The sequence below is a fragment of the Microcebus murinus genome, chromosome 2, assembly GCF_040939455.1.
Source record: "Microcebus murinus isolate Inina chromosome 2, M.murinus_Inina_mat1.0, whole genome shotgun sequence".
Lineage (NCBI taxonomy): Eukaryota > Metazoa > Chordata > Mammalia > Primates > Cheirogaleidae > Microcebus > Microcebus murinus.
In genome coordinates, this window is record NC_134105.1 from 37,666,769 (window position 1) to 37,689,476 (window position 22,708).

The 22,708-nt window shown below is 37.0% G+C and overlaps 1 protein-coding gene across 5 annotated transcripts in view; it reads right to left on the reverse strand.

Moving 5' to 3' along the window:
• The window catches only part of AGBL4 (AGBL carboxypeptidase 4), a 1,333,072-nt gene that overhangs the window by 1,184,980 nt on the left and 125,384 nt on the right, over window positions 1-22,708 (reverse strand). For all 5 annotated transcript variants that reach the window (XM_012776132.2, XM_012776133.2, XM_075998177.1 and 2 more), the window contains one exon: window positions 8,138-8,260. In XM_012776132.2, coding sequence (XP_012631586.1) covers window positions 8,138-8,260 — 123 coding nt within the window. The remainder of the gene's footprint in view (window positions 1-8,137; window positions 8,261-22,708) is intronic.

Sequence of the window (22,708 nt, forward strand, 5' to 3'; positions counted from 1 at the left end):
GCCCTCCATAATTTGGGTGAACCTCATCTAATCAGTTGAAGGCATGAATAGAACAAAAGACTGACCTCCTTTAGCAAGAGGAAATTCTGTCAGCAGAGGACCTTCAGATTGCAACTGTAATACTGGTTCTTCCCTAGGTCTTCCTGCTAATTAACATCCTTCAAACTTGAACTGCAACATCCACTCTTCCCTGGATCTCTAGCCTACTGGCCCACCCTCTAGGTTTTGGACTTGCCAGTCTCCATAAACATGTGAGCCAATTCCTTAAAATAAATCTCTTTCTGTGTATACACACACATACACACACACACAAACACACACACACAAATACATATCCTGTTGGTTCTGCTTCTCTGGAGAACCCTGACCAATACACTAAATAATTCAAACAAGATCACTCAGATAGTAAATAGTAAAACCAAAACTCACAACCAGAACTGCTTCTTTCCAAAGCTAAGACTCCATTAGCTATACAATTTCCTATAAAAAAATCTTTAAGCACTAATATATTAAAAATAAAAACTACATTCATGTAATGTTAAAACACTACTAGCTATATAATTTCTCATAAAATATCCTTAAACATTAATATATTAAAAATAAAATCTACATTTATATAATGTTTTAAAACTATTTAAATATCTCTGTGTAAATTAATAAGTAAAAAAGCCATTTTTTCTTTGTTGGAACACTCTTCAGAAATAATTATGAGAAAATTGAAAAAAAAAACACTCTGTGATTTAAGATGAGTATACAAAAAAGTTTTTTGAAAACATACAAAACATATCGGAAAGGAATTAACTGGTACATATGGGTATGAGCATTTGCTTTTAAATGTGACAGTGAAATCTAGCCTATGAGACATTTCTTCCAATGCATTTGCTTTAAACAAGAATGTTCTGTCATATTTAGGGGACACTTCAAATACAAATGTCCTATGATTGATATATAAATTATGAATAAAGTGACAAATATAAGACTAAGATGAAGGCACTGAGTCAAGTTAATCCATCTACCTTTGGCTCCTTAAGGCTATCTAATATGTGAGTTGACAATACAGCAAGGAATCATATCAGGTTTCCATGATCACATCGTATATAATAACTCTTTCCCTGTATTGACAACAAAGACAGAAATAAGAGAACAGAAGACAATAGGAAATTTCCTTCATTCATCCATGAAAGAATAAGGACTTTCAAGTGAGTGGAAATTTTCCAATTATTTTAGTTTCCACTCTTTTATTTTTAAGCAATTATCATGTATTTATTCATTCATTCATGAAAGTTTAGAGTACCTATTATAGCCATTGCAAAATAAGAAAAGAAATCATGGTCCCTACCCTCAAGAAGCATATGCTTGCAGACACAGTAAAAAGCAATGTTCCATAAAAGAAATATGAGTAAAGTTGAAACCGGAACTTGGAAGAGGGAAGAGTCATATACAGCTGCAAGGATCATAAAGAGCTTCATGAAGAAAGTAACTGGGTATAGGCCTTGAGGATGAATCTAATTTCGATAAAAATGTAAAAAAGAGCATCTCAAATGAAGAATATCATGATTAAATTCAAAATAATAAGGATTTGATAATGATTAATAGAATGAAAATGAAAATGCATACATGAGAAGGATCATACAGGCAGAGCATGCATTCTTAATGTTGGGCAAAAAAGTAGATATTACAATGATTGGTAGCCCCTCTGAAGGATCGTAATACATAAACAGATATGCAGTATATCTATAGATTTAAATTTTTATGGAGTTGGGGGATTAGGAAAAATGTCTACAAATGGGATGATTATGAAAAAAGATTGAGAAACATTGAAATAAAGTAAGAGGATTTAATAAGTGATTAGATGAGATGGCAAAGAAAAGTCAAAGATAATTTTAGATGACTAGGAAACTACTGGAAATTCTGAAATTTAAAAAAATTCTAAGGTTAAAATGGGCTCTTTGGTTTTGAATTTAAGACATAAGTTTGGCCAGGTGCAGTGGCTCATGCTTGTAATCCTAGCACTCTGGGAGGCCAAAGCGGGAGCATCACTTGATCTCAGGAGTTTGAGACCTGCCTGAGCAAGAGCAAGTTCCCATCTCTACTAAAAATAGAAAAACTAACCAGGCATCATAGCATGTACCTGTAGTCCCAGCTACTCAGAAGGCTAAGGCAAGACAATCACTTGAGCCCAGGAGTTTGAGGTTGCAGCGAGCTAGAACAACACCACTGTATCTACCCAGGGCGACGGAGCAAGACTCTGCCTCAAAACAAAAACAAAAACAAAAAAATCAGAAACAAAAAAAAGATATAAGTATGCTTTGAGGGAATGTCCAATTTAAAATACTAGTAGACTTCTAGCTATAGACACATTAGGGATAGGGCAGGGATAAAATCTGACTTGAGTTTTCAAAGGATCACTATGGATACTACATGGAGAATGGATAATGGTGGAGGAGGGAACATGAGTGGAAGCAAGGGGAAGAATAGTTCCCAATGACAGGTGTTGGTAGTTTGAATGAGGGAGTAGATAGAAAGAAATTAATCGATTCAAGATATTTAATGAGCATAATAATAATTCTCAGTAGATGGATAGATAGATGGATGAATTATTAGATATGATACCCAAGATTTGTAAAGGTAAAAGATAGGTGAACTGAACCTTGGAGAATGTCTTATGGGTCATGTGTCATGAAGACAAGACAGGTCAGTATGAACTAAAATAAAATTTTAAGGCTCCCCCCACACCATCCCCCCTACCAGCTGACTGAACGGATGCACTCATGGTCAAAGGAATATCCTAAAACTAAATTGCCTGCCAGGAGGAGGGAGGTCAGACATGCATCAGCATGCCCCCCTCCCTTCTTGGGGACATCCTTTGTAACCCATTAACAGGCCTAAAGGGATGCAAGACAAACCTGCAGGTCCTCAATTTATAAAACAAATATATGTCAAGTGGCTTATCTCTGATAGACAATTCCTTATGTTAAAATATTCCAAGCCTTTAGACAAAACTTCATGTCTTTAACCAATTACAAGTCAAAGAATCTTTAAACCCATCTATAAGCTGTAAGCCCCCAATATGAGATGGCCTACTTTTGAGGGCCTAACTAATGTATGCCTCCCATATATTGATTTATGACTTTACTTGTAACCCCTGTCTCCCTGAAATCCAGCCACAGTGAGTCCACTTGCTCAAGGCTTCTTGGGCATGGCTCCAGGTCATGGTCCTCAAATTTGGCTCAGAATAAATCTCCTTAAAATTATTTTACAGAGTTTGGCTTTTTTCCATTAACATCAGTCAGAGACAAGTGGAGAGTGAGGATGGTGTAATCATAGCTGCCAGGGGAAGTGAGTATCAAAATGTAAGAGTGATCATTGGAAATATCATATTCCACATAGGAATAAAGAACTATGACAAGACCACTGAATTACATGACTACATCCCTGGCAACCTTTCAGAGAACAATCTTGCTAGAGTGGTGAGGATACAAATCAAACTGTAAGGATAAAGATGTAATGGGTACATAGCTACATTTCCATTTTTACTAGAAACCTTACCAAAATCAACTTGCACATAATTAAATCTTATCTTAATGATGAAGAATAGATACCACGAAGGTTATATATTTAAATTCTGGTACTTACTTTGATATTTTCTGCCTCATCTCTTCTATCAGCTTGTCAACTTTGATTCCTCACCAAAGAGAGTATTTCTCAGGCTCCACCTTGCCTACAAGTTTCCTGAGCTGAAAACTTATATTATCGAGATAAACAGAATTATGTGAAAATAAGAAGAAAAATATTCTAAGCATCTCCCTGAGGAGTGAGGTTCATAAAATGTATTGTATATATTTTATAACAACTATTTTGGCTTTTCAAAGATTTACCTCCACCCCACCAAAGTTCTCAGGAATATCCTCAAAAAATAAGGCTACTGTCTAAGTGTTTATTTCCTATAAATCAACACAGCCATGCTGAATACCTCAACTTTGCATCTTACAATTTGAGATCAATAGTTATGAAAATATAACAAATGCATTTATAACATTTTATCTAGTGAGGTTCTACTCATTCTCACATTAATTATTTCAATTAATATTTATTGAGCACCTATCATGTGCCAGTTACTGTTCTGGGTACCAGGGAGCAAAAGAGAAAAAAGGTCCATCCTCTTATTTACATATAAGTGGAGACAGAGAGTAAACAAAAAAATATATATAAATAAATAAAATATACATTATGTTAGTGCTATGAATAAAATTAAAGCACAAAAGGGATCAGGAAATATCTGAGAAGAAGAGATGATATTTTATGCGGTAAAGCTAAGACAAGCCTCTCTGAAAAGGTGGCATTTGAGTAAAAAACTGAAATAAGTGAGAGAGAAAAACCATGCTTCCTGGAAGAATATTCCAGGAAAAATATCAAAGTACACTTCCCATAGTATATCCTCCTATCATGTCTTCTTTAAGGTGTCCCACCGCACTTCATCCATATACACACAAAATTAACTGCAGCCCTCTCTCAGTATCTGCAGGCAGTGGAAGAGGTAGTAAGCCCTAGAGAAGTCACGTATATGAAAAGTTAGTCCTCTGTTTACACAGGTTTCATATTCTGCAAATACTATACAGTTGACCCTTGAATAACGCAGGTTTGAATTGCCTGGGTCCACCTATATGTGGATTTTTTCCAACCAAATGCAAAACATTTTACTTCCTCTTCTTTGAGGAGTGAGAGGAAATAAGAAAAATAAAAATATACAAGTAGATATATAACCATGTGCATCTACATATTATTCAATAAGGAGGTCAGTAATCTAATAAACAAATAAAACCCCTACTGTAATAGAAATTCAGCTTTGTTTCAATTATGAGTCAAAAACAAAGAACATAATTAAATTATTGGTCCACAATTTCAAAGTTACCAATATTTCCTCAACAGAATTTCCAGAGATAGTGAAATATTCCTTTATATACTATAACCATGTGATTTTTTTCTCCTAAATGTGCTATTTTTTTCTCTAAACAAGATAATAGCTTTATAAGGTGGCATGTTCTGGCATGATGCAACATTATTAATAAGAAAGAAATTTGTATCATATCTTATGTTATATAGGTCATTAAATAAAAGCATTTGGATTTTTTCCTGAGGACAATGGGGAGTTATAACAGATTTTATGCATTGAAAGTAATATGATCAGATGATTAGCATTTTAGCTTTGGTGGCTTTGTGGAGGATGGATCAGAGAGAGGTGGAGTTAAATCTGAGAGACCAGTTAGAAAGCTGTACAAATCCAGGGGGACTCATTTTCAGGACCTAGTCTATAATAGAAGCTATAGGGCTGAAAAGGTTGTGAAATATTATAATCATCCTTTCAATTATAAGCAGAGAGAAATCACATACATTGTTTAATACTTTCTCCTACTATCACCCTATGGAGGAAAATTCTAGGAGGGACAAGAGGCTAAATCCACTGGTAAGGAACAAAACTTTGAATTTATAAAACAAATAAGGTGGCAGTACACATAAGTCAGGAGGGTCCACAGAACAGAGCTGTGATATAGGGTGAGGCTGTGCAGAGGAGGAGATCAACCAGCAGGAGATACATATAAACCATGTTCAGACTATAGACACATGGAGGGTATCATTATAATATTTGCTCAAAGAGGGAAAATATAGGTACACTTATTACTTTGAGAAAGGGGATAAGGATGAGAGATTACATATATTAGAAATGAATTTTGAGGTAAAGGAAAAGAAAGTATATTTAATCAACAAAGTTATAGTACAACATTACTCTCAGGAATACTCTCCATTTCTGAGAGCTAGTTGTAATTTTCCATTCCCTGAAAGTACCACTGTCTTTCTAGCATTCATATCCTTCTGTGTGATAGCATGCTAAATAAGTAGTCTTTCCCATAAGCTCCACTTTACTTGGATAATTCTTAATAATCCTTCAAGATTTAGCTCATGATAGGCTCCTCTAGGAAGCATAATCTGCCATCTTGTGCTCCCAACACCTTACAGAAAAAGACATGTTTTTGCTATGCTTTCTTATCACCATGTACTTATTATGTCTAGTAGAACTGGAGGAACTATACATTGTGTTTAGCTTCAGACAAGTCCCAGGGTACACCTGTTGTCCTAGTATCCCTTCCAGATTAGCATTTGTTATGGGTAAAAATATATAATTTAGATATAAATTCCATAGTCAATTTAATCACAGCATTTGTCAGTCTCTCCCACCAAACTCCTTTAAGCCAGAAACTTTATGTTGAACTCTTCCCGCAGAGTAGACATCAAGAATATCTGCTGGTTTGGAGATAGATAGAGAAAACAAAAAAAGCAACATTCTATCTCACCCCTACCAGATCAAGCACTCTGCCATAATTAAAATTATGCACATCCTTAAAACTCTGAAAATACTTCTTCTTCAAACAGGATATTTCATTTAATTTCTGTGGGAATAAGGAAGAGGTAAGCTTCAACAAAAAGCAAATTGAAAGTATTAGGTTTCTTCAGAAGGGGCAGAGCATAGAAACCTCCAGCAATCGTCTCTCAGCACAAACAGCAAATTCAACAACTATCCATACAAAGAAGTACCTTCAGAATAATCAAAAATGAGGCGAGCATTCACAGTACCTGGTTTTAACATTATATCAAGGAAAGAAACACTGAAAAAGGCAGAAAAGAAAGTCATGCATTGCTATACCAGCCCTCAGCCAGCACGCTGAGTGGAGAGAGAACCGTGTGTCCTGTGTGCCCAGGGAAGGGAAAGCAAAGTGATTATGGGACTTTGTATTGAAATTCAGAGCCGCCCTGTCACAGGGGAACACAGCATAGGGCAGAATTCTGCTGGTTCCCAGAGAGGGAACATCCAGCCCAGACCAGTCAGAGGGAAATATTCCACTCCAAAACTCAAGTTCCAGCTATTCGCCACTGGCTGACAAAAAATGGTCTGGGGCTTGGATTAAATTCATAAGAGAATCAGGCCACAAAAGCTGAAGTCCTTGGGCAATTCCTGTGGGTAGGCTGGCTCAGAGCCAATGAAATTGGAGTACATGTGACCCACTGAGACAGCAGTGGCAGTGGCTAGTGGATATGTCACCCTCCCTGAAACAGACAGTGAAACACAGACAGAGTCTTCTCCCACTTGAGGAAAGGAAAGGGAAGAGTTCAGAGGACTTTGTTTTGCAACTTGGGTACCAGCTCAGCCACAGTAAAATAAAGTACCAAGAAGATTCCTGAGCCCAGGAGTTAGAGGATGCAGTGAGCTATGATGATGCCACTTCACTCTAGCCCAGGATGAAAAGAGCAAATCTCTAAATAAATAAACAAATAAAAGTCTCTAAATAAATAAAAATAAAATGAACCCCACAGAGCTCTCTGACTCTCTTTCCACCATGTAAGGACATAGCAAGAAGACAAATGTCTATGAACCAGAAAGCGGGCCCTCAGCAGACACAAAATCTGCCAGCACCTTGATCTTGGACTCCTCCTAGCCTTCAAAGCTGTAAGAAATAAATATTTGTTGTTCAAGCTACCCAGTCTATGGTATTTTTATTATAGCAGTCCAATAGACTAAGGCATTCTATAAACAGTTTGTAGTAAAATTATCTGTTTGCATATAGCTTACCTGATAAAGTGTGAGAGTTATCTATTCCTGTTCTTATGTAATAACTAATACTTATAAAGTAATTTTACTTTCTGTCTTTTGTTTGGGTTCAATTCACTCTGTTCCCTAATTTTTTCTTCTTTTTTCTGTGTGGTACAGAAGTTTCCTCCCCTCAAAGATTAAGTCTGTGAGCATAGCATACAGAAGCAAGTACATATTAGATATCCACCAAATCATAATTTATAACATAGTCAAACCATGCCAGTTTTATCCCCCAAAAATTATACTTGGGAAAGTAGTTTGTAAAATATAAGGTGCTATATAAATGTTCATTAATGTTACTATCAATTATACTTTTAATCATTTAAAGCAACAGAAATTTTATATATCCAAGTTAATTCCTTGAAAATTGATTTTTCCCTAACAACTTGTTCCATTATGGTGAAATATTAAATGAGTTCAATCAAACTGAACGATTAGATAGAGTTGAATTCTTTTAAAAAGCCCACAGTCGAAGGCCTTTAATACACTTACCACTTTCAAAGCAAGCATCAAAGATAAGATCTCCTTTCTTCGGCTGTCCACAGTATCCAGCTGGAAGAACTATATATTTGCTCACGTTCCCTCCGATGGCATCATCATTTCCCATATCATTGCCTATTTTTTCAAAAAAAAATTGGCCCATGTTAAAATGAAATTGAACTATATTCAGCAACAGAAGTCTAACAAGATTTTTGCCATTAACTTACCCCCTTCCTCAGTCATTGAGTGCTTATCCAGGCAAAAAGAAATTAATTACACATTGTGGTATAGTGTAAAGAGGATACATTTTGGAATCAAAATAATATGGACTCACATCTCACCTCTAATCGTACTAATTCTCTATGCCTCAAAGTAATCAACCTAAAACCTTTAAACCTCAGTTCCTCTCATCCATTAAAAAGAGAATAGTAAACTCATCTTCAAAGTTGTGTTATAAAAATTAGATATAAAAATATCTAGTATCATTACTGAAATCCAAGATGTTCATTACTTTGCATCAACTATTTAATAAGTGGCAATGTATCTAATTCGTCACAAATAGTCAATTGTTTAAATTTAAATAAAGCAATAGTTCTACAAATTACATTATGATTTCCAAATGTTCTACTATGAGAAACAATTTGAGAACCACTGAATTAGCATAGAAGTTCTATTTTCTAACAGGAATTTTAATTTTTAAGTTTATGAAGTTTGACTTTCACCTAGAATATAGAATAATGGAAAGGACATCATTTCTCCCTTAACAACAAGAAATATCCAAATAAAGTACAAAATCATAACTTTCTCAAATCCAACAGAGAACTGAGGTTGCAAAGCAGTATCTAAGGAAAGTCATGTCCCACCAGAAAGTGATGGGAAGCATATATTGACTCCTCCATAGCAGAACACAAGAACAAAAAATGCTGGGACTTATAAAAAAAAAATAAGCAAATAGAGCTAATTTTTTTTTAATTATTAAAGGTCAAATATAGGATATATAAGAGTATAGAACTACTGGGAGTAATAAACACACAGGGGATTCAGACTCATTTGCAGACTCTTCTGTGCATGCCTATGCCACACATTCAGGAGCCCACACAATATCAAGGGCAGGGCAATAGCCCAGAAAATGCATTTGTTTGTGGTATAGGCCTAGAGATAGGGAGTGGCTTCTGTTATAGGAAAGGCATGAGGCCCCACCAATATCTTTATCCATTGTGAGGAAAAAAAATGCCTTATGCCACTAGGGGAGAAATAACAAATCTCATCACTTCAGTGTACAAGTGAAGGGAAGAGGAACAATAAAAGAAAAATCTTCTATACTTGGAGGAGGGGCAGGAAACAGTCCTGGGCCCAGGTTTCTATATCAACATTTTTAGAGGGTTCCTATACCTGAGGGAGCAAAAGAAAACTGTAACACACAAGATCTATCAAAGATTCAAGGCAGAATTTGGCTGCCACAGGAAAGACAGGTGGGATCACTGAAAAAACTTCACGCCAAAACCAGGGCATATAAGCCCTTCCTAACATTAAAGCTAGACTACTACAAAAGAAAATAGTTCTGCCTCCTCAGCACTATGCTAGCAAGCACTGAATAAAAAGCAAATAGCAAAATACTTCTAGAGTATAGACAGAAGCATGGAGAAAAACCCCATATGTGGCACATGTACCTAGGGGAGGTCAAAAGAGTACAGTGAAGCAGAATACCGAAGAAAAATTCTCAATCACCCCAGCCAGCCCCTTCCCTCAAGAATAAAGTGACATTAGAAAAATTTGAAGCTAGTGACAAACTGAAGATAACCATAGTGACAATGAAACTCAAATCTGACTTAACTCTGCACTAGGTTGACACAATCCCCTACCATAAATGGCCTAGGAAAGAGGTGTATCCATTTCCAGAGACAAATAGTATGTACATCATTCTCCACTGTTCTACACTAGATAGCCAGCATTTAATCAAATATTGTGGACAATACAAAAAAAAAAAAAAATCAAGAAAAAAATCCTACTGTCTACAGACAATAGAATCAGAATCAAAAATTACTAAATAATGGAATTATTATACAATGAACTTAAAATAATTAAGATTAATATGCTAAAGGCCATAGTGAAAAAGGAGAACAAAATGAATCAACAGAAAATTTCATCAGAGATAAATAACCACAATAATGAGGCAATAGGAAATGATAAAAATAAATAACACAGAAACAGACCTGAAGAATAACTTCAATACATTCATAAGTAGATGTAACACAGATGAAAAATAAATCACCAAATTATAGATCAATAAAAATAAGTTGAAAAGAAATGCAAAGAGAAATGGGAAAAGTAAAAGAAATAGAGAGTACAGCATCCAAGAGCTAGGGAACAATATCAAATGGCCTAAAACATGTATAACTGACATTGTAGAGGAGATAAGAGAGAGAATGGAGAAGAGAAAAATATGTTAAGATATAATGCCTGAGAATTTTCAAAAATTAATGAAATATATCAAGCTATAATCCAAGAAGCAACAAGTAGAATATATTTTAAAAATTAGATATATCATATTTAAAAAGATATATCACATACATATAGCACATCTTATATTTTCCTGGTTAGAGCTGGAACCCATACTACTAAGTGAAGTATCCCAAGAATGGAAAAACAAGCACCAGATATATTCTCCAGCAAACTGGTATTAACTGAGTAGCACCTAAGTGGACACATAGGTACTACAGTAATAGGGTATTGGGCAGGTGGGAGGGGGGCGGGTATATACATACATAATGAGTGAGATGTGCACCATCTGGGGGATGGTCATGATGGAGACTCAGACTTTTGGGGGGAGGGGGAGAAATGGGCATTTATTGAAACCTTAAAATCTGTACCCCCATAATATGCCGAAATAAAAAAAAAATGATGCCTCAGAAATGAAAAAAATAAAAAAATAAAAAGATATATCACATACAAAGTAGCTAACGTAAAAAAATATATAGTATGGCCATGCACAGTGGCTCATGCCTGTAATCCTAGCTCTCTGGGAGTGTGAGGCAGGCAGATCGTTTGAGCTCAGGAGATCGAGACCAGCCTGAGCAAGAGCGAGACCCCATCTCTACTAAAAATAGAAAGAAATTATCTAGACAACTAAAAATATATAGAAATAATTAGCTGGGCATGCTGGTGAATGCCTGTAGTCCCAGCTACTCGGGAGGCTGTAGCAGAAGGATTGCTTGAGCCCAGGAGTTTGAGGTTGCTGTGAGCTAGGCTGATACCACAGCACTCTAACCCAGGGAACAGGGTGAGACTCTGTATCAAAAATAAAATATATATATATATATATATATATATATATATATATTTTATATCATAAACTGTGCAAACCAGAAGTCAAGGGAATGACATCTTTAAACTACTAAGAAAAAAATGTCAACTTAAAATTTTATAATAATTGAAAGCATCAATTAAAAATAAAGTACACAATGAAGGTATTTTGAGAAAAAGAAAAAAGAAAAATTTTTATAAACAGACCTATGGTATAAGAAGTACCAAAGAAAATTCCTTAGGCAGAAGGAAAATGATACCAGACATAAACTAAAATACATACAAAGAAATGAAGAGCTTGAGGTCTTTGTTAAAAATGGTGGACTAGGGATGACCATCTTGTTCTCTGTTCTTGGAGTGGGCGGTGAAGAAGGCGGCCTAGATGACTCGAGTGGGTAGTTCTCCCACGGGATCAGCTTCACAGAATTGTAGGGAAGCTTCAAGGGGCAGCAGTGCCGGGAAAAGGAATAAAGTGACTCAGTGGATTTACTGTGAAGTTCCGAGAATCCGAGTGGTACTGCGGAGATTAGAGTGTAAACTGGCCGCGCTTAGCGGCCAGCCAAACGGCTGTATGATCCTTCCCACAGGGGGACGACTTCTCCTTCACTGACCTCCATACCCACACAAGCAGGAAAGTGCCTGAAGACAGCGTGAAGAGGTAACACGGAGGGGCAGGCAGGTTGGAGAGGAGGCAGGAGTGGAAAGTAATTTGAAATCTCCAGGGTACGGTGTAAGGTCGCCTTTGCTGGGAGATCTATAAACACCAGCGGCTTATGTCTCGCTTGTGAAGGGACAGAAAAGTGAGACAGACTGCTCATTTGACTGAGTTGCCCGGTGGACTCAGGCAGCAGCCCAAGCCCTGTAAGGGAGGGAGTGGAAGAGGGGAGTGAGAGCCATCCTCCGGGACCCTCCCAGGGTCTCCAGTGGCCCAAGCTCCACCGCCACCGAGGATGCGCAGATAGTTTTTGACCCTCAGTGGAACTTGTCTGCGGTTCCCAGCCCCTTGAGTTTTGCCGGTGAAGGGACAGAAGTGGGGTGAGAGCCATTCTCCACGGACCCTCCCCAGAGTCTCCAGCGGCCCAAGCCGCACCACTGCCGGGACGCTCCGACAGTTTTCACCCCTCGGCAGAACTTGTCCGTGGTTACCAGCCCCTTGAACTCTCCCAGTTAAGGGACAGAGGTGGGGTGAGAGCCAAACTCTGCAGACCCTCCACAGGGGTCTCCAGCGTCTCACGTCTCACTGCCGCGGGGACGCGCAGATAGAGTTCACCCCTTGGTGGAACTTGTCTGTGGTTCCCAGCTGCTTGAACACTCCCGGTGAAGGGACAGAAGCTGGGATGAGAGCCATCCTCTGCAGACCCACCACAGGGGTCTCCAGCATCCCACGCCCGGCAGACGCGGAGATGCACAGATAGTGTTCACCCCTGGGCAGATCTTGTCCGCGGTTCTCAGCAGCTTGAACTCTCCCAGTGAAGGGACAGAAGGCAGGGTGAGAGCCATCCTCTGCGGACCCTCGCCAAGGGTTTCCAGCAGCCCAAGACTCACCAATGGGGCATGGAAAGTTTTCACCCCTCAGCAGAACTTGTCTGCAGCCCCCAACTGCTTGAGCTCTGCCCGGGAAGAGGTGTAAGAGGAGGCTAGCACCATCCTCCGTGGATCCTCCCCAGGGGTCTGCAGTGACTAAATCTCCACTGGTGACAAACGGAAAAGGGACAGTCTTCACCCCTCAGTGGAGATTCTCAGTGGTCCCTGGTAGCTCAAGCACAGCTGATTTTAGCTCATAATCCATTCCCTGCATCTGTGATCCTCAATAAAGCATCCAGATGAGAAAGAACCAGTGAAAGTTTATAGGAAACATGAAGGACCAGAGAGAAAAGTCACCTCCAAAGCAAAATACTCATTCTCCATCATCTAACACCAACTTACCTGATATGAGTAAACTGACAGAGGAAGATTTCCAAATATGGATTGCTACAAAATTGAATGGAATTGAAGAGAAAATAGAATCTCAACACAGAGAAACCACAAGAACAATACAAGAAATGAATGAAAGATTCTCCAAAGAAATTGAGACTATCAAGAAAAAATAAACAAAAATTCTGGCAATGAAGTAAACAATCAAGGATCTTCATAATTCAGTGGAAAGCCTAAAGAACAGGATGGACCATGCAGAAGAAAGAATCTCAGAACTTGAAGATTTTGCCTATGCTCTAAACAAATCAGAGGAAGAAAGGGAACACAGAAACAAGAAACAAGACCAAAGTTTACAGGAAGTGTGGGATTATGTTAAAAAACCAAATATCAGATTGATTGGGATTCCGAAAGGGGAAGAGGAACATTCTCAAGGGCTGGAAATTTATTTCACTGAATACTGGAGGAAAATATGCCAGGCCTGGCTAGAAATCTTGATATCCAAATACAAGAAGCACACATAACACCTGGGAGACTCAATGTGAAAAGGCAATCACCTCGCCACGTGGTTTTTAGGCTGACCAAAGTAAATGTGAAAGAAACAATTCTCCGCGCAGTGAGACAAAAGCAGAAAATGACCTATAAAGGTAAGCCTATCAGACTAACAGCTGACTTCTCATCTGAAACCTTACAAGCCAGGAGGGATTGGGTACCTATCTTTAACCTTCTAAAACAGAATAAAGCCCCACCCAGAATTCTTTATCCGGCAAAATTAAGTTTCATCTATGAGGGAGAAATAAAGTCCTTCTCAGACAAACAATCACTGAAGGAATTTGCAAAGACCAGACCATCCCTACAGGAAGTTCTTAGACCTGCATTTCTAACCGAACAGGGCAGTAGTCACTCCTCAAAGTGAAATCGTCAAAGAATTAAAGTTTAGATCTTGAACTAAATGATGGCCCAAGGAGTAAGATAAAGCAACAAGATTCCACCCAACAATATGAATGGTAATCTTCCTCCAATTTCAATCCTCTCAATAAATGTAAATGGCTTAAACTGTCCTCTGAAGAGACATAGACTGGCAGAGTGGATAAAAATGCACACGCCTAGCATCTACTATCTACAGGAAACACATCTAACCCACAAAGATGCCCGCCAGCTGAAGGTCAAGGGTTGGAAAACTATCATCCAGTCAAACGGAAGTCAAAAGAAAGCTGGAGTAGCTATACTATTTGCAGATAATATAATCTTTAAAATAGCAAAAGTAAAAAAGGATAAAGATGGCCATTATATAATGGTGAAAGGGAAGATCCAACAAGAAGATTTGCCAATTCTTAATATCTACGTACCCAATACAGGAGCACCCAATTACTTAAAGCAAACCTTGTCTAATATAAACACCTTGTTACATAACACTACCATAGTAGCAGGGGTCTTCAACACCCCATTAAATGATCTGGATAGATCCTCCAAAGAGAAAATAAGCAAAGAAATAATGGACCTGAATAAAGCCCTTGATCAAAAAGGTCTGACAGATCTCTATAGAGCATTCCATCCAAATAAACTTGAATTTACATTCTTTTCAGCAGCCCATGGATCCTACTCCAAAATTGATCACATCCTAGGCCACAAATCAGATCTCAAAAAATTCAAGAAAATAGAAATTATACCTTATATCTTCTCTGACCATAAATGTATAAAATTACAGTTCAATTCCTATAGAAACACTCAACCCCTCACAAAATAATGGAAACTAAACAATCTATTATTGAAAAATTATTGGGTAAAGGAAGAAATTCAGAGGGAAATCGAGAATTTCTTCGAACAAAATGATAACGGTGATACCTCTTACCAAAATCTGTGGGATACAGCAAAAGCTTACCTGAGAGGAAAACTAATAGCAATTAACACTCACATCCAAAGAACAGAAAGCTTAGGTACTGACAACCTAATGAATAAGCTCAAGGAATTGGAAAAAGAAGAGCAAATAATTTCCAATCCTATAGAAGAAAAGAAATAACAAAGATCAAAGCAGAACTGAATGAAATGGAGAACAAGAGAACTATGCTAAAAACCAGCAAAACCAGAGCTGGTTTTTTGAAAAGATAAAACCGATGGCCCTCTTGCTAGATTGACAAGGACCCAAAGGGAAAGGACTGTAATAAACTCAATAAGAAATGAAAAAGGAGAGATCACAATTGATATCAAAGAAATACAAAACATTATATTTGACTATTATAAAAACCTATATGCCCAAAAACTACAGAACGAAGATGAAATGGACAAATTCTTGGATTCATACAACCTCCCTAAGATCATGCAGGAGGCAACAGAATTCCTAAACAGACCAATCTCAAGCTCAGAAATTGAAGCAGTAATTAAAAACCTTCCCAAAGGGAAAAGTCCTGGGCCAGATGGCTACACTTCAGAGTTCTACCAAACATAAAAATATCAACTCATACCTATACTACAGAAACTATTCCACACCATTGAGAAGGATGGTATCCTTCCTAACTCATTCTACAAAGCCAATATCACCTTGATACCAAAGCCAGGAAAGGACACAACAAAAAAAGAAAATTACAGACCAATATCCCTCATGAATACATATGCAAAAATCCTAAATAAAATTTGAGCAAATAGAATTCAGTAGCACATCAAAAAAATAATTCACCATGACCAGGTGGGCTTTATTCCAGAGATGCAAGGATGGTTCAACATATGCAAGTCTATAAATGCAATTCACTTCATAAATAAAATCAAGAACAAAGACCATATGATTCTGTCAATAGATGCAGAAAAAGCATTTGACAAAGTCCAACACACATTTATGATAAAAACTCTTAACAAAATAGGCATAGATGGCTCATACCTTAAACTTATTAAATCCATCTATGAAAAACCCACTGCTAATATCATTCTAAATGGAGAAAAATTGAAATCTTTCCCCCTTCAATCCAGAACTAGACAAGGGTGCCCGCTATCTCCTCTATTATTCAACATAGTACTTGAAGTCCTCGTGATAGCAATCAGGCAGGAGAGGGGTATTAAGGGCATTCAACTGGGGGCAGATGAAATCAAACTCTTGCTCTTCACCGATGATATGATATTATACCTAGAAAACCCAATGGACTCTTCCAAGAGACTCCTAGACTTGATAACCAAATTTGGTAAAGTTTCAGGTTATACAATCAATATACACAAGTCATAAGCATTCATATATGCCAAGAAACATCAAGCAGAAACTCAAATCAAAAACGAATACCCTTTACTATAGCCCCAAAGAAAATTAAATATCTAGGAGTATACCTAACGAAAGATACAAAATATTTATACAAGGAGAACTATGAAACACTAAAAAAAGAAATTGCAGAAGATTTAAACAGATGGAAAAATCTACCTTGTTCATGGATTGGTAGAATCAATATAGTTAAAATGTCAATATTACCTAAAGTGATCTACAGAATCAATGCAATCCCCATCAAAATACCATCAGCATTCTTTACAGATCTAGAAAAAATAATTCTTCACTTCGTATGGAACCAGAAAAAACCTCATATAGCCAAAGCAATCTTAAATAAAAAGAACAAACTGGGAGGCATCAGTCTTCCTGACTTCAAGCTGTACTATAAAGCAATAATAGTTAAATCAGCCTGGTATTGGCATAAGAACAGAAGCATAGACATCTGGAATAGATCTGAGATACCAGAGATGAAACCATCACTATATGGCAATCTAATCTTTGATAAAGCTGACAAAAATATACATTGGGGAAAAGAATCTCTCTTCAATAAATGGTGCTGGGAAAACTGGCTAGCTACATGCAGAAGAGCAAATCAGGATCCCTACCTCTCACCTCTCACAAAAATTCACTCAAGATGGATAACAGACTTAAACTTAAGGCATGAAACCTTAAGAATCCTAGAGGAAGGTGTTGGGAAAACCCTATCAGACATTGGCCTAGGCAAAGAATTTTTGAGGAAGACCCCCAAGGCAATCACGTAGCATCAAAAATAAACAAATGGGATCTGATCAAATTAAAAAGTTTCTGCACAGCCAAGGAAACCATTAGTAGAGCAAATAGACAACCCACAAAGTGGAAGAAAATATTTGCTCTCTACACCTCTGATAAAGGTCTCATAACAAGAATCTATCTAGAACTAAAATAATTAACAAGAAAAAATCAAACAATCCCATCAAGAAATGGGCGACAGAAATGAAAAGAAACTTCTCCAAAGAAGACAGAATAATGACATGCAAACATATAAAGAAATGCTCAACTTCTCTAATTATTAGAGAAATGAAATTAAAACCACAATGAGATACCACCTAACCCCAGTAAGAATGGCCTATATCAAGAAATCCCCAAACAACAAATGCTGGCGAGGATGCGGAGAGACAGGAACACTCCTACACTGCTGGTGGGACTGCAAATTAGTCCAACCTTTGTGAAAAAGAATTTGAAGATAAGTCAAACAGCTAGAAATAGAAATACCATTCGATCCTGCAATAGCATTGTTGGGCATCTACCCAAAAGAGCATAAGACATTCTATTATAAAGACATCTGCACACGAATGCTTATAGCAGCACAATTTACTATTGCACAGTCATGGAAACAACCTAAGAGCCCATCAATTCATGAGTGGATAATTAAAATGTGGTATATCCTCACAATGGAATATTACTCAATCCTAAGAAATACGGTGAGCTAGCACCGTTTATGCTATCCTGGATTAAGCTTAAGCCCATTATCCAAAGTGAGGCGACACAAGACATGGAAAATGGGCTCTACATCTACTCGTCATCAAATTGGTACTGACTGATTAAAACTATGGTTTTCAAATGGTGGCAATGCTCACCAGGGATTCAGGGGAGGGGTCAATCTTAGGGAGGTGGCGAGTATTTTGGAGGGGAAGGGCATAACTCTAACCCTTCTTAGGGAGAGGCAAAGATACACAATGTAACCAAAATGTCAAAAAGAAAAAAAAAATCAAAACAAAACTTTTTATCGGGTGGTGGGCAGGCGGTAGGGGGGAGGAGGAAAGGGGTGTATGCTTCCATAACGTGTGTGATGCACACCACCGGGGGATTGGACACACGGGGGGGGCAGGGGCAATATTTGTAACCCTAAAAATGTTTGTACCTCCATAATATGATGAAATAAATAAATATTTAAAAAAAAAGTGTTTGAAGTAAAGAGGTTAAATGTAGACTCAAAAAAATTGCTGAATATGCAGTTTAGTTTATTTTATAGTGTTTTAATTGTGTACAAATAAACTATTCTTATTATTTAAAAAAAAGAAAGAAATGAAGAGCTTCAGAAATAGAATAAGTAAAAGTAAACATAAATTTTCTTATTTTTAATCACTCAAAAAGATAAATGACTGTCTGAAGGGAAAATAGTCATAATGTATTATGTGTTTATGCCATATGAAAAAGTAAAGTATATGACAAAAATAGTACAAAGGATGAAAGGGAAGGATATTGATATAAGTTTCTTAAACTATATACGAAGCAGCATAATATTGTTTGAAAGTAGATGGATTATAATAAATTAAATATGTATATTGAAAAGCCTAGGATAACACTTAAAATGTTTATAAATAATAAAGCAATATCAAAGATAAAGTGGAATTAAAAGAAATAGCTGAGACTTCATTGAGATGGCTGAATAGAGTTGCTTGGCACTTTGCCTCTTCCACAAGGAAAGACTAAAACAACAAGTAGATAACCACAAGTCAAACAGACTGTCTAATAGAAAACACCTGAATTCAGTAGTAAAGTGACAGGGACCCTCTGAGGAATGAAAGGAAAGAGAAATGAAACAGCTGGTCCAGCCAGGATCATCTCAGATCTATGAGGCACTCCCATTGAAGGGAAAAGTTAAGCAAGAGATCCCCAGCGGTCCACATTCCCACCATAGATGCCTGCAATCCCACAAGAGAGCCCCTCAGTCCTCATAGGTCCTGAGGATACTAGAGTGAGATGCCTGGAGTCCATGCAACTTCATTGTTTCAGAGAGCAAATTCATACTGGTTCCCAGTCACTCCCTAAGATGCAAGTAGCTGCAGCACAGCACCATTTTGGGAACCTATCCCCTACCAGACTATATCCTTCTCTAGAAACCAACAGCCTTTACATGTCCACATCTCTGAAGCACCAATGGCATACCCTACATCTATGTAGAGGGCTGCAGTATTATTATGCCAGCTGGATCTAGCAGTATGGCTGTGTCCTCAGCACCATAGCCCACACATTGTCCTACATTCCAAAAAACAGGCAATATCACAAATCAGGGAGGCTGTCCCCAGAACAAAGGAAACTGAACCACATAGTCCACAAGCCTGTGAGCTGCCTGCTCCATGTCACTGCCATCAATAACTCCACCCCCTCCAGTTGTGTGGCCATCATGCCCTTAGGTGCACCTACATGGAGCCTGAGAACTGGCCTGCCCATGTGTGACATTTGGGAGCCTGAGAATAGCCCTGATCCACTAACTACTTCTGTCAGCAGTACCCACACATCATGTCAAGGGCTCTGAGGACAACCCCACTCCACGTGCTGCCGCTGCTGCTGCTAGAGTTCACACATACTGTTTGGGAATAGGAGATCAGCCCAGCCTACCCATCACAGCTGGCACCCAAGCATGCTATCTAGGAGACTGGGAATAGGACTGATCTACCCCAAACCATCAACAACTATGTATGCCATATAGGGGCTTAAGGACTGGCATGTCCATCCTGTTACCAACACCACTTGTGCCCAAGAGGCAGCACAGCTGACTTTGCTGTCCCCAACAAAGCCTTGCAAAAGTCTACACTAACAACTGCAGCCTAAGCCACTGAGGAATTCATAGATACCACTGATGTCAATTATAGCTTAAGAAATCATACAAACACTAAACTAAGCAACAGCCCAGAATCAAAGCCAAAGCACCCTACCCACCCAACACTATAGATATAGCTATAGGAAAAGTTTTTCCCTAGAAAATCCAATCCATAAAATTGAAAGAAAAGACTGTTACATGAGATGTGCAGATATTAACTTTAGGACACAAGAAACATGAAAAAGCTAAAAAATCTGACACCTCCAAAGGAAAACATAACTCTCCATTAACAGATCCTAAAAGAAAGGAAATCTATGAAATGCCTAAGAAAGAATTTAAAATAATGACATTAAGGAACTTCAGTGACATGAAACACAGATAAATAATAAAAAGAAATAAATAAAAATTTCATGACCTCAATGAGAAGTTCAACAAAGAGACAGATATAATAATAAACCAAATAGAAACCCTAGAGTTGAAGGATTAATTGAATAAAATAAAAAATACCATTGAGACCTTTAGCAGTGGATTATTACAAGCATAAGAAAGAAGTTCTGAACTTGAAGGCAAGTCTTTCAATATAATGAAATCAGACAAGAAAAGAAAAAATAATCTTAAAAAATAATAAAGTAAACAAATATTCAACTTTTAGGAGTTACAGAAAGAGAAGAGATCAGCAAAGGAATAAAAAAATCTATTTAATGAAATAATGACTGAAAAATTCTCAAGTTTTTTTTAACTATAGACATCCAGATACATAAAGCTTAAACAGTCCTGAATAGATTCAATTTAAAAGAGTCTTTTTTGAGGCACATTATAATCAAACTGTCAAAACACAAAGACAAACAGAATTCTAAAAAGAGCAAGAAAAGTATATGAAGTCACATATAAGGTGATTTTTGTAAAACTACCACCAGGTTTCTCCACAGAAAGCTTACAGGCCAGGAGGTAATGGGATGATATATTCAAAATGGTGAAAGACAAAAACTGTCAAACAAGAATACAGTAACAAGCAAAACTATCCATCAGAAATGAAGGAGAAGTGAAGTCTTTCCAAGACAAGCAAAAACTGAGGGAATTCTTAATCACTAAACTGGTTTAACAAAACATATTTAAAGGTGTCCTACATCTGAAAGTGAAAGGACAACATCTATCATCATGAAAACACATGAAATTCTACAACTCACTGGGAAAGCAGATACACAAAGGAGAAAGAGAAAGTAATCAAATGTCATCACTACAAAAAAAATGAAAGAGATAAACAATAAAAGAGGGGGCAAAGGAGCAAACAATATACAAAATAATTAGAAAATAATTTTTAAAATGACAAGAGTAAGAGTTCACCTATTGTTAACAACCTTGAATGTAAATGGTTCAAATTCTCCAATTATTCAATAAAAGAAAAAGACTAATTAAATGGATAAAGACAAGACCTAACTATATGCTGCTTACAAAAAAACTCACTTCTCATGTAAAGACACAGAGATGGAAAAAGAAATATTCAAAACAAGGAAAAACCAAAAGCTGCAGAAGATCAGACAAAATAGATGTCACTCACAAAACATAAAAGGAAAATAGAAGAACGTTATATGATAACACCGAATTCAACAAAAGGATGTAACAACTGTAAATATATATGCATACAAAACCAGAGCACATGGATATATAAAAAAATGATTAGAGATGAAGAGAGAGGTAGACCACAATATAATAAGGGGAGGGGAGCTTAAATATTCTACTGTCAACATGAGCTAGATGACCTAACCAGAATATCAACAAAGAAAAATTGGACTTAATCTGTCCTATAGAACAAATAAACCTAACAGACATTTATAGAACATGACACATGACAGCTACAGAATACACATTCTTCTCACCAGCACATGAAATATTCTCCATGCTTAACCATACATTAGGCAAGAAACAAGTCTCAAAACATTTTAAAAAATCAGAATCATACCAAATTCCATCTCAGACAACAACAGGGAAAAAAAAACTAGAAATCAGTGGCAAAAGAAACTTTAGGAATTGTACAAATATGTAAAAATTAAACAATATGCTCCTGAAGAACTATTAGGTCAATTAAGAAATGAAGAGGGAATCAAAATATTATTTAAAAGAAGTAAAAATGAAAGCATAAAATACCAAAACCTATGGAATACAGCAAAAGCAGCTCTAAGAGGGAAGTTTACAGCAATAAACAAATATATCAAAAAAGCAGAAAGATTTCAAATAAACAACATAATGATATGCCTGAAGAAACTAGAAAAGCAAGGATCAACCAAGCCAACAGAAAAAAAGAAATAAAAATAACTAAACAAAATGAAGACTAAAACCCAAAGGATCATTAAAATGAAAAGTTGGTTTTATGAAAAGACAAACAAAATTGATAAACCATTAGTCTAAATAACCAGGTCAAAAAAGAAAAGACCCAAATAAATAAAATCAGAAATTAATTTTTAAAAAGACATTACAAAGTGGTACCACAGAAATACAAAGATCATTAGAGAATATTATGAATAACTATGTACTGACAAATTAG